This window comes from Bidens hawaiensis, unplaced genomic scaffold (genome assembly GCF_021521415.1).
Source record: "Bidens hawaiensis isolate Kalapana, Puna unplaced genomic scaffold, B.hawaiensis_p1.1 tig00013528_1, whole genome shotgun sequence".
In the NCBI taxonomy this organism is placed as follows: Eukaryota; Viridiplantae; Streptophyta; class Magnoliopsida; order Asterales; family Asteraceae; genus Bidens; species Bidens hawaiensis.
In genome coordinates this window covers 305695-318216 of record NW_027492148.1, presented here as the reverse complement: position 1 = coordinate 318216, position 12522 = coordinate 305695, and the positions used below count along the sequence as shown (strand labels likewise).

At 33.8% G+C, this 12522-nt stretch overlaps 1 protein-coding gene and 1 pseudogene across 4 annotated transcripts; one reads left to right on the top strand and one right to left on the bottom strand.

The window, feature by feature from the left end:
- Positions 1-1911: 1911 nt before the first annotated feature.
- On the bottom strand, positions 1912-3692 carry LOC143544328 (salicylic acid-binding protein 2-like; annotated as a pseudogene). The gene is made up of 3 exons (XR_013137234.1): positions 3217-3692; positions 2315-2452; positions 1912-2198 (listed from the first exon to the last, which is right to left on the bottom strand). The product of XR_013137234.1 is annotated as a salicylic acid-binding protein 2-like (transcript).
- Positions 3693-9069: 5377 nt separating this feature from the next.
- On the top strand, positions 9070-12161 carry LOC143544338 (putative serine/threonine-protein kinase PBL19). 3 transcript variants are annotated; one of them, XM_077036459.1, is made up of 5 exons: positions 9070-9219; positions 9863-10333; positions 10422-10682; positions 10768-10890; positions 11371-12158. In XM_077036459.1, exons 2-5 carry the CDS (start codon positions 9947-9949, stop codon positions 11917-11919), a joined length of 1320 nt encoding a protein of 439 aa, XP_076892574.1. In that variant the 5' UTR covers positions 9070-9219; positions 9863-9946; the 3' UTR covers positions 11920-12158. The 3 variants fall into 3 exon arrangements, with proteins under 3 accessions (XP_076892574.1, XP_076892575.1, XP_076892573.1); XM_077036460.1 differs by having other exon boundaries at positions 9083-9219; positions 9922-10333; positions 11371-12159; XM_077036458.1 differs by lacking the exon at positions 9070-9219 and adding an exon at positions 9577-9810 and having other exon boundaries at positions 9922-10333; positions 11371-12161.
- The last annotated feature ends 361 nt before the right edge of the window (positions 12162-12522 follow it).

Genomic DNA, 12522 nt, shown 5'->3' with positions numbered 1-12522 from the left:
GTTCAGATTGACCACATGCTGTCACGTCGTCATAACTTCCTGCGCATCCTGAAACCGTCAGAAGACGCCAACGTCCTTTCAACCATTTGGACTGTCCTTATCCTTTCACCAACTCTCCGAATTTCAAAAAGATTCAAAAAGATTCAAAAATAAGAGGGAATATACCCCCTTACCTTGGAAAGCAAGAAACCATAAGACAAGTGCGGGTACAGTCTCAAGGCGAAACCCTTCACATACTTAGCACTTGCAGGGAATTGAAGCCAAGAAGATCGATCTTATGGGCCGTGCTTGCGGAAAGAGAAATAACACCCCCGCATGGCGGGAACGTTGAGAACTAGATTGTTTGAAGCTTCAAGGTGGAATTGGTTGTTTAACATAACTGATCACTATGTCTAAAACTACCAAAACCTCGTGGAGAATCTACACAAGTGAAACTCAATGCTCCCGACTTGCGAGGAGGTTACACACCTACCCGCATCATACCCAAAGACCAGGCAGAAAAGTCGGGAATTTTCTACAAGTAACATTAGGAAAACTGCAGGAAGAATCACCACGGAGAACCTTAAAAAACGAAAACCCCTTTTAAAAGCCCCTTGCTTAAAGTCCAAAAGTTCCCCTCACTTATTAACAATTCATGAGAAGAACAATGGACTGGGGGACTTGAAGAGGTAGGTCCCCGCAAAGCCCAGTTGGACCCGCAAGACTCACCTTGATGAGGTACGTCTACGCAAAGACCAACTGTATCCGCAGGACCCATCATGCTCAGAGAGATGAAGACCTTACACGCAGTAAGCCAGCTGTCCCCGCAGGAAAGCCTCCCTTGGTACAGTACCCTGCCTGTCCCCGCAGCTGTGGGTACAAGCCAAGAAGGAAGGCTACCCGCACTAACGGTAAGGCTACACGTATAAGGCACTAACTCTTATACTTCAGTAATGTCACCTGAAGAAGGAATGAGCAGGGCGGGAATATTCCCGCCCAAAAGAGCAAGTCCGTACGCTTCTAGAAGATCTTTTGTACTATACCTACCAAGGTATGGACAAATAGACAAGATCTGACAAAAGCAACCCATGAACCAATCACAGGGTGACAGCTCACTGACAATAGTACGAGGAGGAGCACGCTCCAGTACAAAATGTCACTATCAGCAGCTGCCTACCCACCAACTCCCATCATGGCACGAACGTAGCCCATAGTTGGTGGAAAAGGAATATTATATACAGCTGGCCGTACCTGCTTGGAAACCTACCTTCGGCTATAAATACTCCAACACCTTGGAACGGTATCATCATCTTCACTCTAGCTATTTCTCTCTATATACACTTATATTCAGAGCAACCTAGTCTGATTCTCACGCCGGATGGTGGTCACAAGGAGGAAACCCCCCCCCCCCTTCTCAGTGACGAGCTTACGGTTTCTGTTTTGCAGGTTGAGAAGAATAGCCATCTTTGCCGGACCTAACCCTCGTGGGAAACATCTACTTAACCCTAAGATTATCCTTAATCTATCGGGGTTACTTAGTGTTTCTTCAATGAACAATGTTGTTTCATAAACAATGTAATTTTGGAATATATAAATGGTCAGTCATACTCGAGAACTCGCATCTGTTATTCCGATTTGTATCACGCCCGATGAGTTAATTGATGTAATTGCTTAATTAGAATGTTAATTTAGATTCAAGTTATTTACAAATTTTTCGCCATGTGAAATCGAAATCGATGCCTAATATGCTTGTGTCCATTAATATACCATGAATCATTATTGTATAGTAACTCACCCATACATAATTACAATATTATTTAATAACGCATGAAAAAATTCATAAGATATATTTAAAACGACAAATTATTTAGATACACCATAAAGTTCCGAAAATCATATTGGAAGAAGAAAGTCGAGAAACCACAACACTGAGTTGACTAAGCATAGTTATCGACAATATCAAGGAGACAAAGACTGAGTTGCTTTGGGTCACATAACATCGGCATATGATCAACATGTTTCAGTTCTTTCACCACCTCAGCTGGATTATTGTCGATCATCCATTGTTGAAACTCCTTCTTGATGGCATTATCTTCATCACAAACGACATATGCTCGTCTTACAGAACCGAACCCTTCTTTTGTTAATTGGTTTGCGTTCTTTAGATCTTTAATAAATAGTGAAGAAGGTCTGATCAATGTTTTCCCTAATTCACGATCCTGCATTTATATAGTATAATAATTAGTATGGACAATTTATTTGTACACGTACAATAAGTTTACATTTGTTCTTGTGGTTTCATGTAAATAATGATGACGATGATGATGATAACAACCTCATCAGAGCAAAGTTGATAGAGCTTGGAGGATAGAAACTCGGGGCCGAAAAACATCGATATTTCAGACTCAGTATCAGCGTTGTATGGCAAGAATTGTGTGTCCAACCATGCTTCTGCTGGAGTGAGTTCATTATACTTCAAAATCAAGAGAATAAAATTAAATTTTGAATTTATAAGAAATTCTAAAATATTGGTCTAGTGATATGGCGTCACTTCTCACAAATGTGAAGTGGTGGCTTCAAATTCTTGATAATGCAAGATTTGAAAGATTTTAGATGGAAAATTTTTCTGTATGAATAGAAAATTAATAATTAATTAATTTTTAAAATAATTAAATATTTTTTAAAAGAATCTACTAAATTTTTAGATAATTTAGAAAAAAAAAAACAATGCTTAATAATTTTTTAAACAAAATTGACAGCTAATAAGTTTTGAAATAATTGTTATAAGAAAAGTAATTATTAATTATTTCTAAAATCATTCTCAAAAGAAAAGTAATGATTGACTAATGGAGAAGTCTGCCCTCCCTTGTGGAGACACAGGCTCGCTTCTCGCTCGAGCTTGTTTGACAGACACCTGAATAAATGGATAAATCAGAGCTTTAAGTTTGGGGTTAAACCCGTCATGAAGCGAGGATTTACGTGTTTCATTCGGTTTTCAGGTATTAGGGAGGGTATAGTTTGACAGCGATCAAGGAGTCAAACTTGAAGATAGACTCGAATATGATCCTCAAATTGTCAATTAGTTTTGAAACAAAATTTATTGATAATAAATTTTGAAATAAATTTGATAAGAAAAGTAAACAAAATTTAATTTTGAAACAAAATTTGTAGTTAATAAATTTTGAAATAATTTGTTTTTTTTAATAATTGACAAGAAAATTAATGATTAATTATTACCTGGTCCAAAACGTAAGAAGGCTTATGAGCGGAATCCAGCATGAAAGTGGTGAGAATGACGGCCAGCGAGACTTTATTAGGGAACTTTTCCATGGCAAGGGCTATGTTCATGCCACCGAGGCTATGACCGACCAACACAACCTTCTCCTCGGGCGGAATGGTGGCCATGAATTCTAGTAATGGCAGTGTGTAATCAGAAAGTGTAGCCACTTGTTGTATTTCTTTAATGTTGGTGCCAGAGGCAGTAAAATCAAAGGCGAATACATGGTGGTTGGAGGCTTCAAGAAGGGATTTGAGCTTGAACCAGCACTAGGCTCCATGGCATGCACCATGTACCAGGACGAAGTGTTTTTGTTGATCGTTGGCGAGTACCATGTTAATTAGCTTGGTATTGGTGTCTTTTGGGTGTGTTATTTATAGGAATATTTGACCAATAATAAACGTCGAACCTATGAATTTTGAGAAGACTTTTTGGGAACTTTTCAAAATTGGGGGATAATTATGAATTTAAAAATAGTTATTTAGAAATTTCCTCTTTTTAAATTCCCTCACTTTTTTATAAAGATTATTTTGAATAAATTTACATGATTGATGGAGCATTTTTATATGTAACTAAGTTTTATCCCTTGTATTACAGGGTTGCTTTATATTATTCATTTTTATATTTATATACTCTTTTGGAGTTTAATTTTATTTAATTCAAGAAAATTAATAATATACTTAGAGTTTAATGATAAAAAGGTTTCACAAATAACTAAAATGTTATAACCCGGTTTAAAAGTTTTCTGGGTTTGGTGAGACCCAAAACCCGCTTATTTTTTTACTATAAAATTGTTTCTTAATTATAAATAATATCCTTTTTTAAAAGAAATCATATAATAATTTTTAATATATACTTATTTTTTAGGATTTTCACATTAATAATTTGGTGAGATTAATTTTTAATTTAATGAAATATTATAACTCGTTTAAGGAATATCTGGGTTTGGTAAGACCTATACCCATGAACTCGGATCAAATGCACAAGACACTTCATTTACAAATAATGCAATCTGGTAGCTTAAGAAAATGTAAGAAGCATCCAAACAGCTTTTAAAGCTTTCGTTTGTATATATATTATAGATCTGTCATAGAACTTACTAAAATAGTAACCTCCAAGATAAAGTAATAAGAAGTAGCATTCATAGCCCGTCCTCCATCCATTTCCCTATAATTACACAACAAAACACTATATTTCTCTTTTCTGTTTAATTAAATAATATTTTTTATACTTTTATCATTACAGTTTTCTTCTCCTCTACTCACAACCAATTCAACAAATATTAAAAAATAAATAAGGACAAACTTTGTCTTCCCAAATTTACAAAAAATCACTACATTTCTCTCTCAACCCTATAATTTATTCTCACAATCATTTAAAACTTCATCCTATCATTTATCAATTCTCCTCACATAGTTATGGGGGATGGGTTGGGAATGCTTTAAGCATCAAACTATGTTAAAGTAAGTATATATATTTAAGACAGAATAGAAATTGTCCTTTATGTTTGTACCAAATTTCACTCATTGTCCTTTATCTTCAAAAGTGATATATTTTATCCTTTACGTTTACAAATCCAACAACGTTTGTCCTTTAACCTTAACCCAGTTAATTTTTTCGTTAAGTCAAGACATGTGACTTGCACCTGAGGGCAAATTCGTCATTTTACCCCTTATTTAAAGAAATATAATAATTAATAAAAATCTTGAATGACCAATGATGTTAAAGAAAAAAAAATCATAAGGTCTAAGCGCTTGCAAGAAAAGTAATACCAAGCAGCCTTTGGGCTTTGATTCAATGACTAAAGCAACATTAGTAATGCATAAACATGTAGTTAGGCTGTGTTAGTTTATCGATTTAACCGTTGAATCAGTCTTGATAGTTGACCGGTTTAGCTGGTAATTTAATTAGTAGTTAATCAGTGTATTTATGTATACTTAAAAAAGTAATTTTTTTATGGGAGCAGATTAGTTACGTTTGCGGTTTGTCTGCGAACTTGGTTTAATCAACTATAATTGCTACTTAGAAGTTAGAACCATGGGTACAAATCTTATGTAATATTAATAATATTATAGTTTTAACTTATAGAAGTAAGTCAAGTAACAATAACTAAGTTTATTACAGAAAACTGAATGGTAGAGCACTTACTTTACTAGTGAGAGGTAGGGGGTTCAAACCTCACTACCACTAATTTATATAGGAGATATGAGGGATGACCCTGGCTTACCAGGGTTCGAGTCCTGATCTCACCCGGTTTTACCGGCTCCTCGCTGTCGTGCCATTTGGCGGGCGTGGGGGTCGGGTTTTATCCGGTGAATCTCTTAATAGGTGGACCGCTAGGGGCTCCGTCCGTCCGGACTAGTGGCCGGCTCAGGCTACCTTAAGCCAATGGGGGCCGTGTATGGAATACCCGGAGTTACTTAGTTGACTGTTCAAAAAAAAATTACAGAAAACTGAATCTTACATCACAATCAATAAAACTTATATTGATCCTAGGTTCTTCGAAGATCGGGTATACTAGGTTCATTTACTTCAATGAGCATAAAAAGAAGACCACCAACATATGATTACTTTCACACATGAAATAACATATATTACAGATTTCGAAACCAGAAATTATTAAGTTATTTAAACTTTGAATTAATATATTTTATAAGTAAAATATTGTCTAATAAAATTATCAAAATAAACATCATGGTTAAGAAGAAGGGTTATTTTCATTAGAACTAATAAATGTGACATAAGAACATCAATTGACGGCTCAACAAACTTAAAACGTGTTATTTGTATATTTTCGAAGATAAAATAGTAAATATGAATTGATATTTCATAAGTCAACAATATGTTTTTTTAGCATTTAGTTTTTTAATAAATTTATTTGATTGTTTTGTCAAAGGTGTTCCTTTTCAACTATGCATCATTTATTCTACTATTATTAGTAAGCAATAACCGAATAACTCTATTAAATAGAGGACAAATTTTGTATGAATATACGTAAGTCTTGTTTGGATTTGGAGTTATCATCTATACATATAAAAATATATAGTAGAGGAGAGGAGTAAAAACTAAATTTAGACAACTTATATTTGGTTATGCATCATTTTAGTGAGAGTTTGTTCGGCCTTTTGTGGTAAAATGATATTAAGTAGAAAAAAGAGTTGTTTTTAAACTTTGTTAAGGGGGTGTTTGGCCTAGCTTTTTTATCAAAGCTTATAGCTTTTTTAGCTTTTTTTATAAAATAAGCTTCATTTGATGTTTGGTTTAGCTTTTTTAGCTTAGGCTTATAAGCTTATATAAGCTAATTTGTAGAAGCTTATTTGAAGATGGTTATTTAGCTTATTTGAAGAAGCTTATTTGTTTAAGAGGGTAAATTACTCATTTGCCTTCAAATGATGATGGATTAATAATATTGAAATAACTTATTACTATAACAAAATAAAAATGATGGATTTAACAACTTATTAAGATGTATAATCAACTTGTAGAATATAAGCTAATCCAAACACTTAAAAAGGACTTATCAAATGATATAAAATAAGCTATAAACTTCAAAAAGATATAAGCATAAGCACAAAAATATAAGCTAGGCCAAACACCACCTAAATATAATCTTTAGGACTATCACACGGTAAGATAGTTGGTGGCTAGAAGTGAATCATTGGATCATAACAATAATAATTGAATAGTCAATAGTAATATGATCGGTAGATGTTATAACTTTGTTCCTTTTAGAATAAGAAAAGATTAATAGTTATACTTCTAACTTTTTTTCTTTAAACGGATAATTTAGATACTAGCGGGTGACTAGCCCAGTCGATCATTGCCATTTGTTGAGTACAGAACCTTGGGGTTCTAGGCTGGCACGTCCTCAAAGGGAAGCTCGATATCATTCTGCTCTATCATTCCCAACCCAAAGACCACTCTTAAAAGGAAACGAACGATACTTATAAAACCGTTGGCCCACCTGAAACCAAGACCTCCCCATTTTAGTGATGTTTTTGGATGTATCGCCTCAACTAGTTAACTCGCTTTTAGGCCTTTCTTGTATCTCCTAATCGCACTTTAAACAAATTTATCACAAACGTATGAAAAAATATATTAAAAGTTAGCACACTCGATTTGTATAGGAGAAAGAGACGTTGAATTCTTGATTAGGTCAAAATGTGGCTCTTAGTTAAAGTATTTAACATCAAATTTGAGGAAGATTCCCATGCATCAAATCCATACAACATTGACAGCTGCTAAATAAAAATATTAAAACATTAAAAACTTTTAACTCTACTTTTCTCACGTTTTTTATTAAACAACTAGCAGGACGCTATCATTAAATAAATAGCAAAACACTAAAGACCTAATAACCAACAACCAAATTACAACGAGTGCTCGTACCAATCAAGTCATAAAATACTTTTACAACACTAGTGATTTTCAAACCAAAGATAACTCAAAGATTTCCTAGTTAGTATTTAGAAATTCTTAATGTTTGGTCAGAAAGATGGTTTATTATATAGTGTGTTTGTTTGGTTAAATATTTAAATCAAGTCTTAATAAATATAAGCAAAAAAAACCTTCTATTATTATTTTGATCTAAAAAAGAGTAAATTAATACTAAAAAACCACCATAAAAACAATTAAGCAAAACAGCCTACAAAGATATGCATTTATAAAGCAAAAATACACAATACAAACCAATGTTGTAAAACTCGCTAGACGGTCCCTACGCGGCCGACCCCCTTATAGGGAGTACTCGGAGTACTCGGGCATGATAAATATAACATAAATTAATTATTGGATATTATATATATGTTAAGATAAACATAATTCATGTCAAAATAAGCATAATTCAAAAAATTCATGTTTTGTTGTTATTTTCAATTTTTTACTAAAAAAAGATAAAAATAAAATATTTAAATTGTAGCCGAGTTGACCTTGGAGGCCGAGTAATCCCGAGTACTCCGACTTTTGACCGAGTTGGACCTTGGCGAGTAATGGTGGCCGAGTTGGGAAAAAGCGGCAAGGTTAATGTCCGAGGACCTTGGAATCGCTGATTCCAAGGCCTTGGAATCCGACTTTTACAACACTATTACAAACAAATACAAATATATAACGAAAACAAAACATATGCTGAGAAAACTTAATCAAGTGATTACATTCCGATAAACAAACGGGTGATAAGAATCTAAATCACTAAATGTCAACAATGTGCTTGAGAGACCATATCCGATATCAAGAATAGCACACCAAAGGATAGAAGTACATATTGAAACGAATTATTCAAATTCTTTTGACACTAAACTCATTTTAAACATTATAAGTTTATAACCAAAAGAAAAACACTCCATTTGCACATTAACCAAAAGTGCTTGAAACTCAAGAAGTGGTCAACACTTACAACATATACCTAAAACATGTATAAGTAAGTACCTAAAACATGTACCTAAAAACATGTCTAACCCACCCCCCACTTGCAACATGACTTCAACTTTATTTTGTTACATAAATCATGACAAAACGGTACGGTAAGTCAAAGTGGTCAATATATAGAACCCCTGGACAGATCCACACTCATAAATAATATTTATTAAGATTGTATTTGTATCAGTTTTATCTCTCTATGGTAGCAACAATTATTGTAATCATGTGATTGCTGAACCACCACATACTTCCAAATAAATTGGGATCTTGGGGAGAAAGAAAAAGCATTGAATAATAGTGTAAACAAAAACTTTCTAGAAGAAAAAGAAATAAAAAAATAAAACAAAATGTTTATCATGCAATTTTGTTGAAATATGGGATTTCTTGCACATATTAATTACATATTCAAGATATTGAACCAACCACCAAAACAAACACAAAGATGGCAGCTTTATTAAGTATTGAATAGGATTTTGTATATATGATAGCACACCATTGTTGAATCTTTATCTTCTTCTTCATCTTTATCCAGTTGCCTCTCTTACAAGGTACTATCTCTTTCTCTCTCTCATGAGGTGTTCTTGTTGTCTCTTACTAGTCAGGTCAACATCTAAGCTTTGATTTGATATATCTTTTATATTGTTTCTTCATTATCTGCTTAAAATATGTATTTCTTCATTCAAGTAGGCATCTTTCTCTTATGAGTTGGTTTTAATTTGGCTTTCTTGAATGAATATATGTTTCCTATATCTATAAAGTTATAAACTTTGGTGAAATAGCCCCCTATTTCTTTCTCTTTATGGTTAGTCATGAAGGTTTGTACTTTGTAGTTTGTACATGGTGTTTGCTATGTTGGTTATTACCTAACTTGGACTTTATAAATAAAAAATCAAATGTGACTGAAAAAGTCATCAATCTCTACTTCTCTTGCTTAAGTTAATTTGTGCAGTTTTCTTAATAAAAAAGTAAACTTTTTGTTAGAAAGGCAAGAAAACTTTGAAGAACCAAACTTTTTATGTTTATTTATGATATTTGAATTCAACTCCTGTAACTATCATAAAAAAGCTACTTCAATTAGACAAACAACTCTAGAAACTAAGAAAATTTACCAACTTTCTTGAATCATTCATGCATATCTTGTGAGTTCCACCAGTTTTAAGTTTAACCATTTTCCCACCTTAAATTTTGCAGATTGCTTACATGGGCATCTTGATTCCAACCTAAATAACCTTTCTTTGAAACATTTTAAGTCACAGACCACCAATATTGCAGTGCATGTTCAAAGCTTTCAAGAACAAGATGAAGTGTTTTCATTACTTCAAAGATAAATCCAGAAGCAGGAGTCAAAGATCAGCACCGATACTAAAAGACGAAACGAATTCAAGAGTATCAGAGGATGTTTCGAGTAAAGATCGAGTCACCAAATCCTCGGGATCAGCTAACTCGCCACGTGGCATCCTAGAATTGTACGAAGAAAAGGCCGGGAAATTGAGGGTTTTTACTTATGCGGAACTTAGACAAGCGACTACTGATTTCACGAGGTTGAGAAAGATTGGAGAAGGTGGATTTGGATGCGTATATAAAGGCTCGATTAAGCCTGTTGATGGCAATGGTGAACCCATTGCAGTTGCTGTTAAGAAACTAAACAGAGATGGTTTTCAGGTATGAATATTATTTATGAACTTATTATAATTACTTTATTGCCCCTGTAGTAATTGACAAGTAATTTAATTTCATGTACAAAATGCAGGGTCACAAACAATGGGTAGCTGAAGTACAATTTCTTGGTGTAGTTGACCACCCGAATTTGGTCAAACTAATTGGATACTGCGCGATAGATGGCGAGCGAGGGATCCAACGGTTGTTAGTTTACGAGTTCGTGCCAAATAAAAGCTTGGAAGATCATCTTTTCAGGAACTCTAATGAAACTCTTCCATGGCAAAGAAGACTTCAAATCATGCTTGGAGCAGCACAAGGACTTGCATATCTGCATGAAGAATTAGAAGCTCAAGTATTATATCATTAACATTTAATTAATGAATAAAGAAATCAGCAATAAAGTAATAAACCTATGATATGTTTGTGAATGGTTTCAGGTCATATTTAGAGATTTTAAGACATCAAATATTCTATTGGATGAAGATTTCAACCCAAAGCTCTCGGATTTTGGGCTTGCTAGAGAGGGGCCCACAGAGGGCAACACGCATGTCTCAACCGCGGTATGTATTTTGTTAGTGTAACTATTATGTTCATGTTCGTTTGTTTAACTTTAACAGAACAAACGATCAAACACGAACAATTAGTAGAACAGAGTTTTCTTGTTCGTGTCCGTGTCCGTGTCCGTTTGTTCGCTAACAATGTAAACGGACAGTTCATGAATGTAAACGAACATGATTAAGCAAACATGAATTTGACGTAAACCTGAACATCCATCTGTAGTTACTAAAAGATAAAAAATAAAAAAATAAAAAAAACTAGACAACATTGTATTTGGTGACATTTTATTTTGACAAAACTAGACTTTTAGTGGACTTAAAAGATTTAGCTGAATATATAAACGAATTTGAATAAATGTAAACTAATGAACTAAACAAATGAATGTCCGCGAAAATAAATGAACGAACAAGACATCAGTACATGTGTTTAACTTTTCACTGAAGGGTTCACTAAACATTCATTTCTTTGGCTTGTGTTTCTAGGTTATGGGCACACACGGTTATGCAGCTCCAGACTATATCGAGACGGGTCATCTTACAGCTAAGAGCGACGTGTGGAGTTTCGGTATCGTTTTATATGAAATCTTAACGGGTCGAAAGTCCTTGGAAAAAAATCGACCTAAAGAAGACCAAAGGTTACTAGATTGGGTAAGACGGTATCCAATCAACAGTAAAAAATTCGGGCTCATTATCGACCCGAGACTAGAAGGCCAATACTCACTCACTGCTGCAAGGAAGATTGCCAAGCTGGCAGACAGTTGTTTGCTAAAAAGTGCAAAAGACCGACCGAAAATGAGTCAAGTTGTGGAATCGTTGAAGCAAATTCTAGAAGAAACTACAGAAGGAAGCCCATCAAATAAGAAGTTTGAAAGAGATGAAGATGAGTCAGAAGAGTTGACCGAAAAGTCAAAGTCAAAGGAAGCATCAGAGTCATCTAAGCGAAGGCTGGCTCAGTTGGCTAAGTTAAGTGAACATGTTGGGGGAGTTAGTAAAAAAGGGTTCATGATAATGCATAGAGCTAAAGTGTCTTGAATCACATGATCCATTTGGAAAATAATTAATATTGCCCAAATTTTGTATAATTTTATTTTTATTTTTTATTTACAGTCTAAATAGTCAGAATGAGGAAATATATGAGATGCAATGTTTAGATGTCAAGAACTGAAAATGTTTACTAGCTAGTAATTAGAGTGACTAATATTATAAAACCTATTCGTTCATTGATCTGGTTTATAATATCATTTCTGCTGTTGAGATACACGATGAATCAAATAATTTTGCATACAAAAGCAACATAGATACCAATGATACATCGATGTCAACTAAAAAAAGTTGCATAAAACATATACTTTCATTACTATTTCACAAGATCTAACAATCCCACAACCTTTTCAAATGCGCATGATAATTAAAAGTTCTAAAAGCAAAAACAGTGAAGCATACCTTAATTGCATCGAATAATTCGACCATATGATCCGTATGCATAGTTTGATTTTGACATGCAAATCTGGCTCATATTCTTGACCAACCTGCATATTTTACATAAATATCACAAAATGCAAACTAGATGAAAAAAAAAGGAAAAAAAAGAAAATCATTTCAAGATATGTCTATTATATTATATCTATAAAGACG

Coding starts and splice junctions, on each gene's coding strand:
- LOC143544338 (XM_077036458.1), top strand. Junction 10,334..10,421: donor TAAACAGAGATGGTTTTCAG/GTATGAATATTA, acceptor TACAAAATGCAG/GGTCACAAACAATGGGTAGC. Junction 10,683..10,767: donor ATGAAGAATTAGAAGCTCAA/GTATTATATCAT, acceptor GAATGGTTTCAG/GTCATATTTAGAGATTTTAA.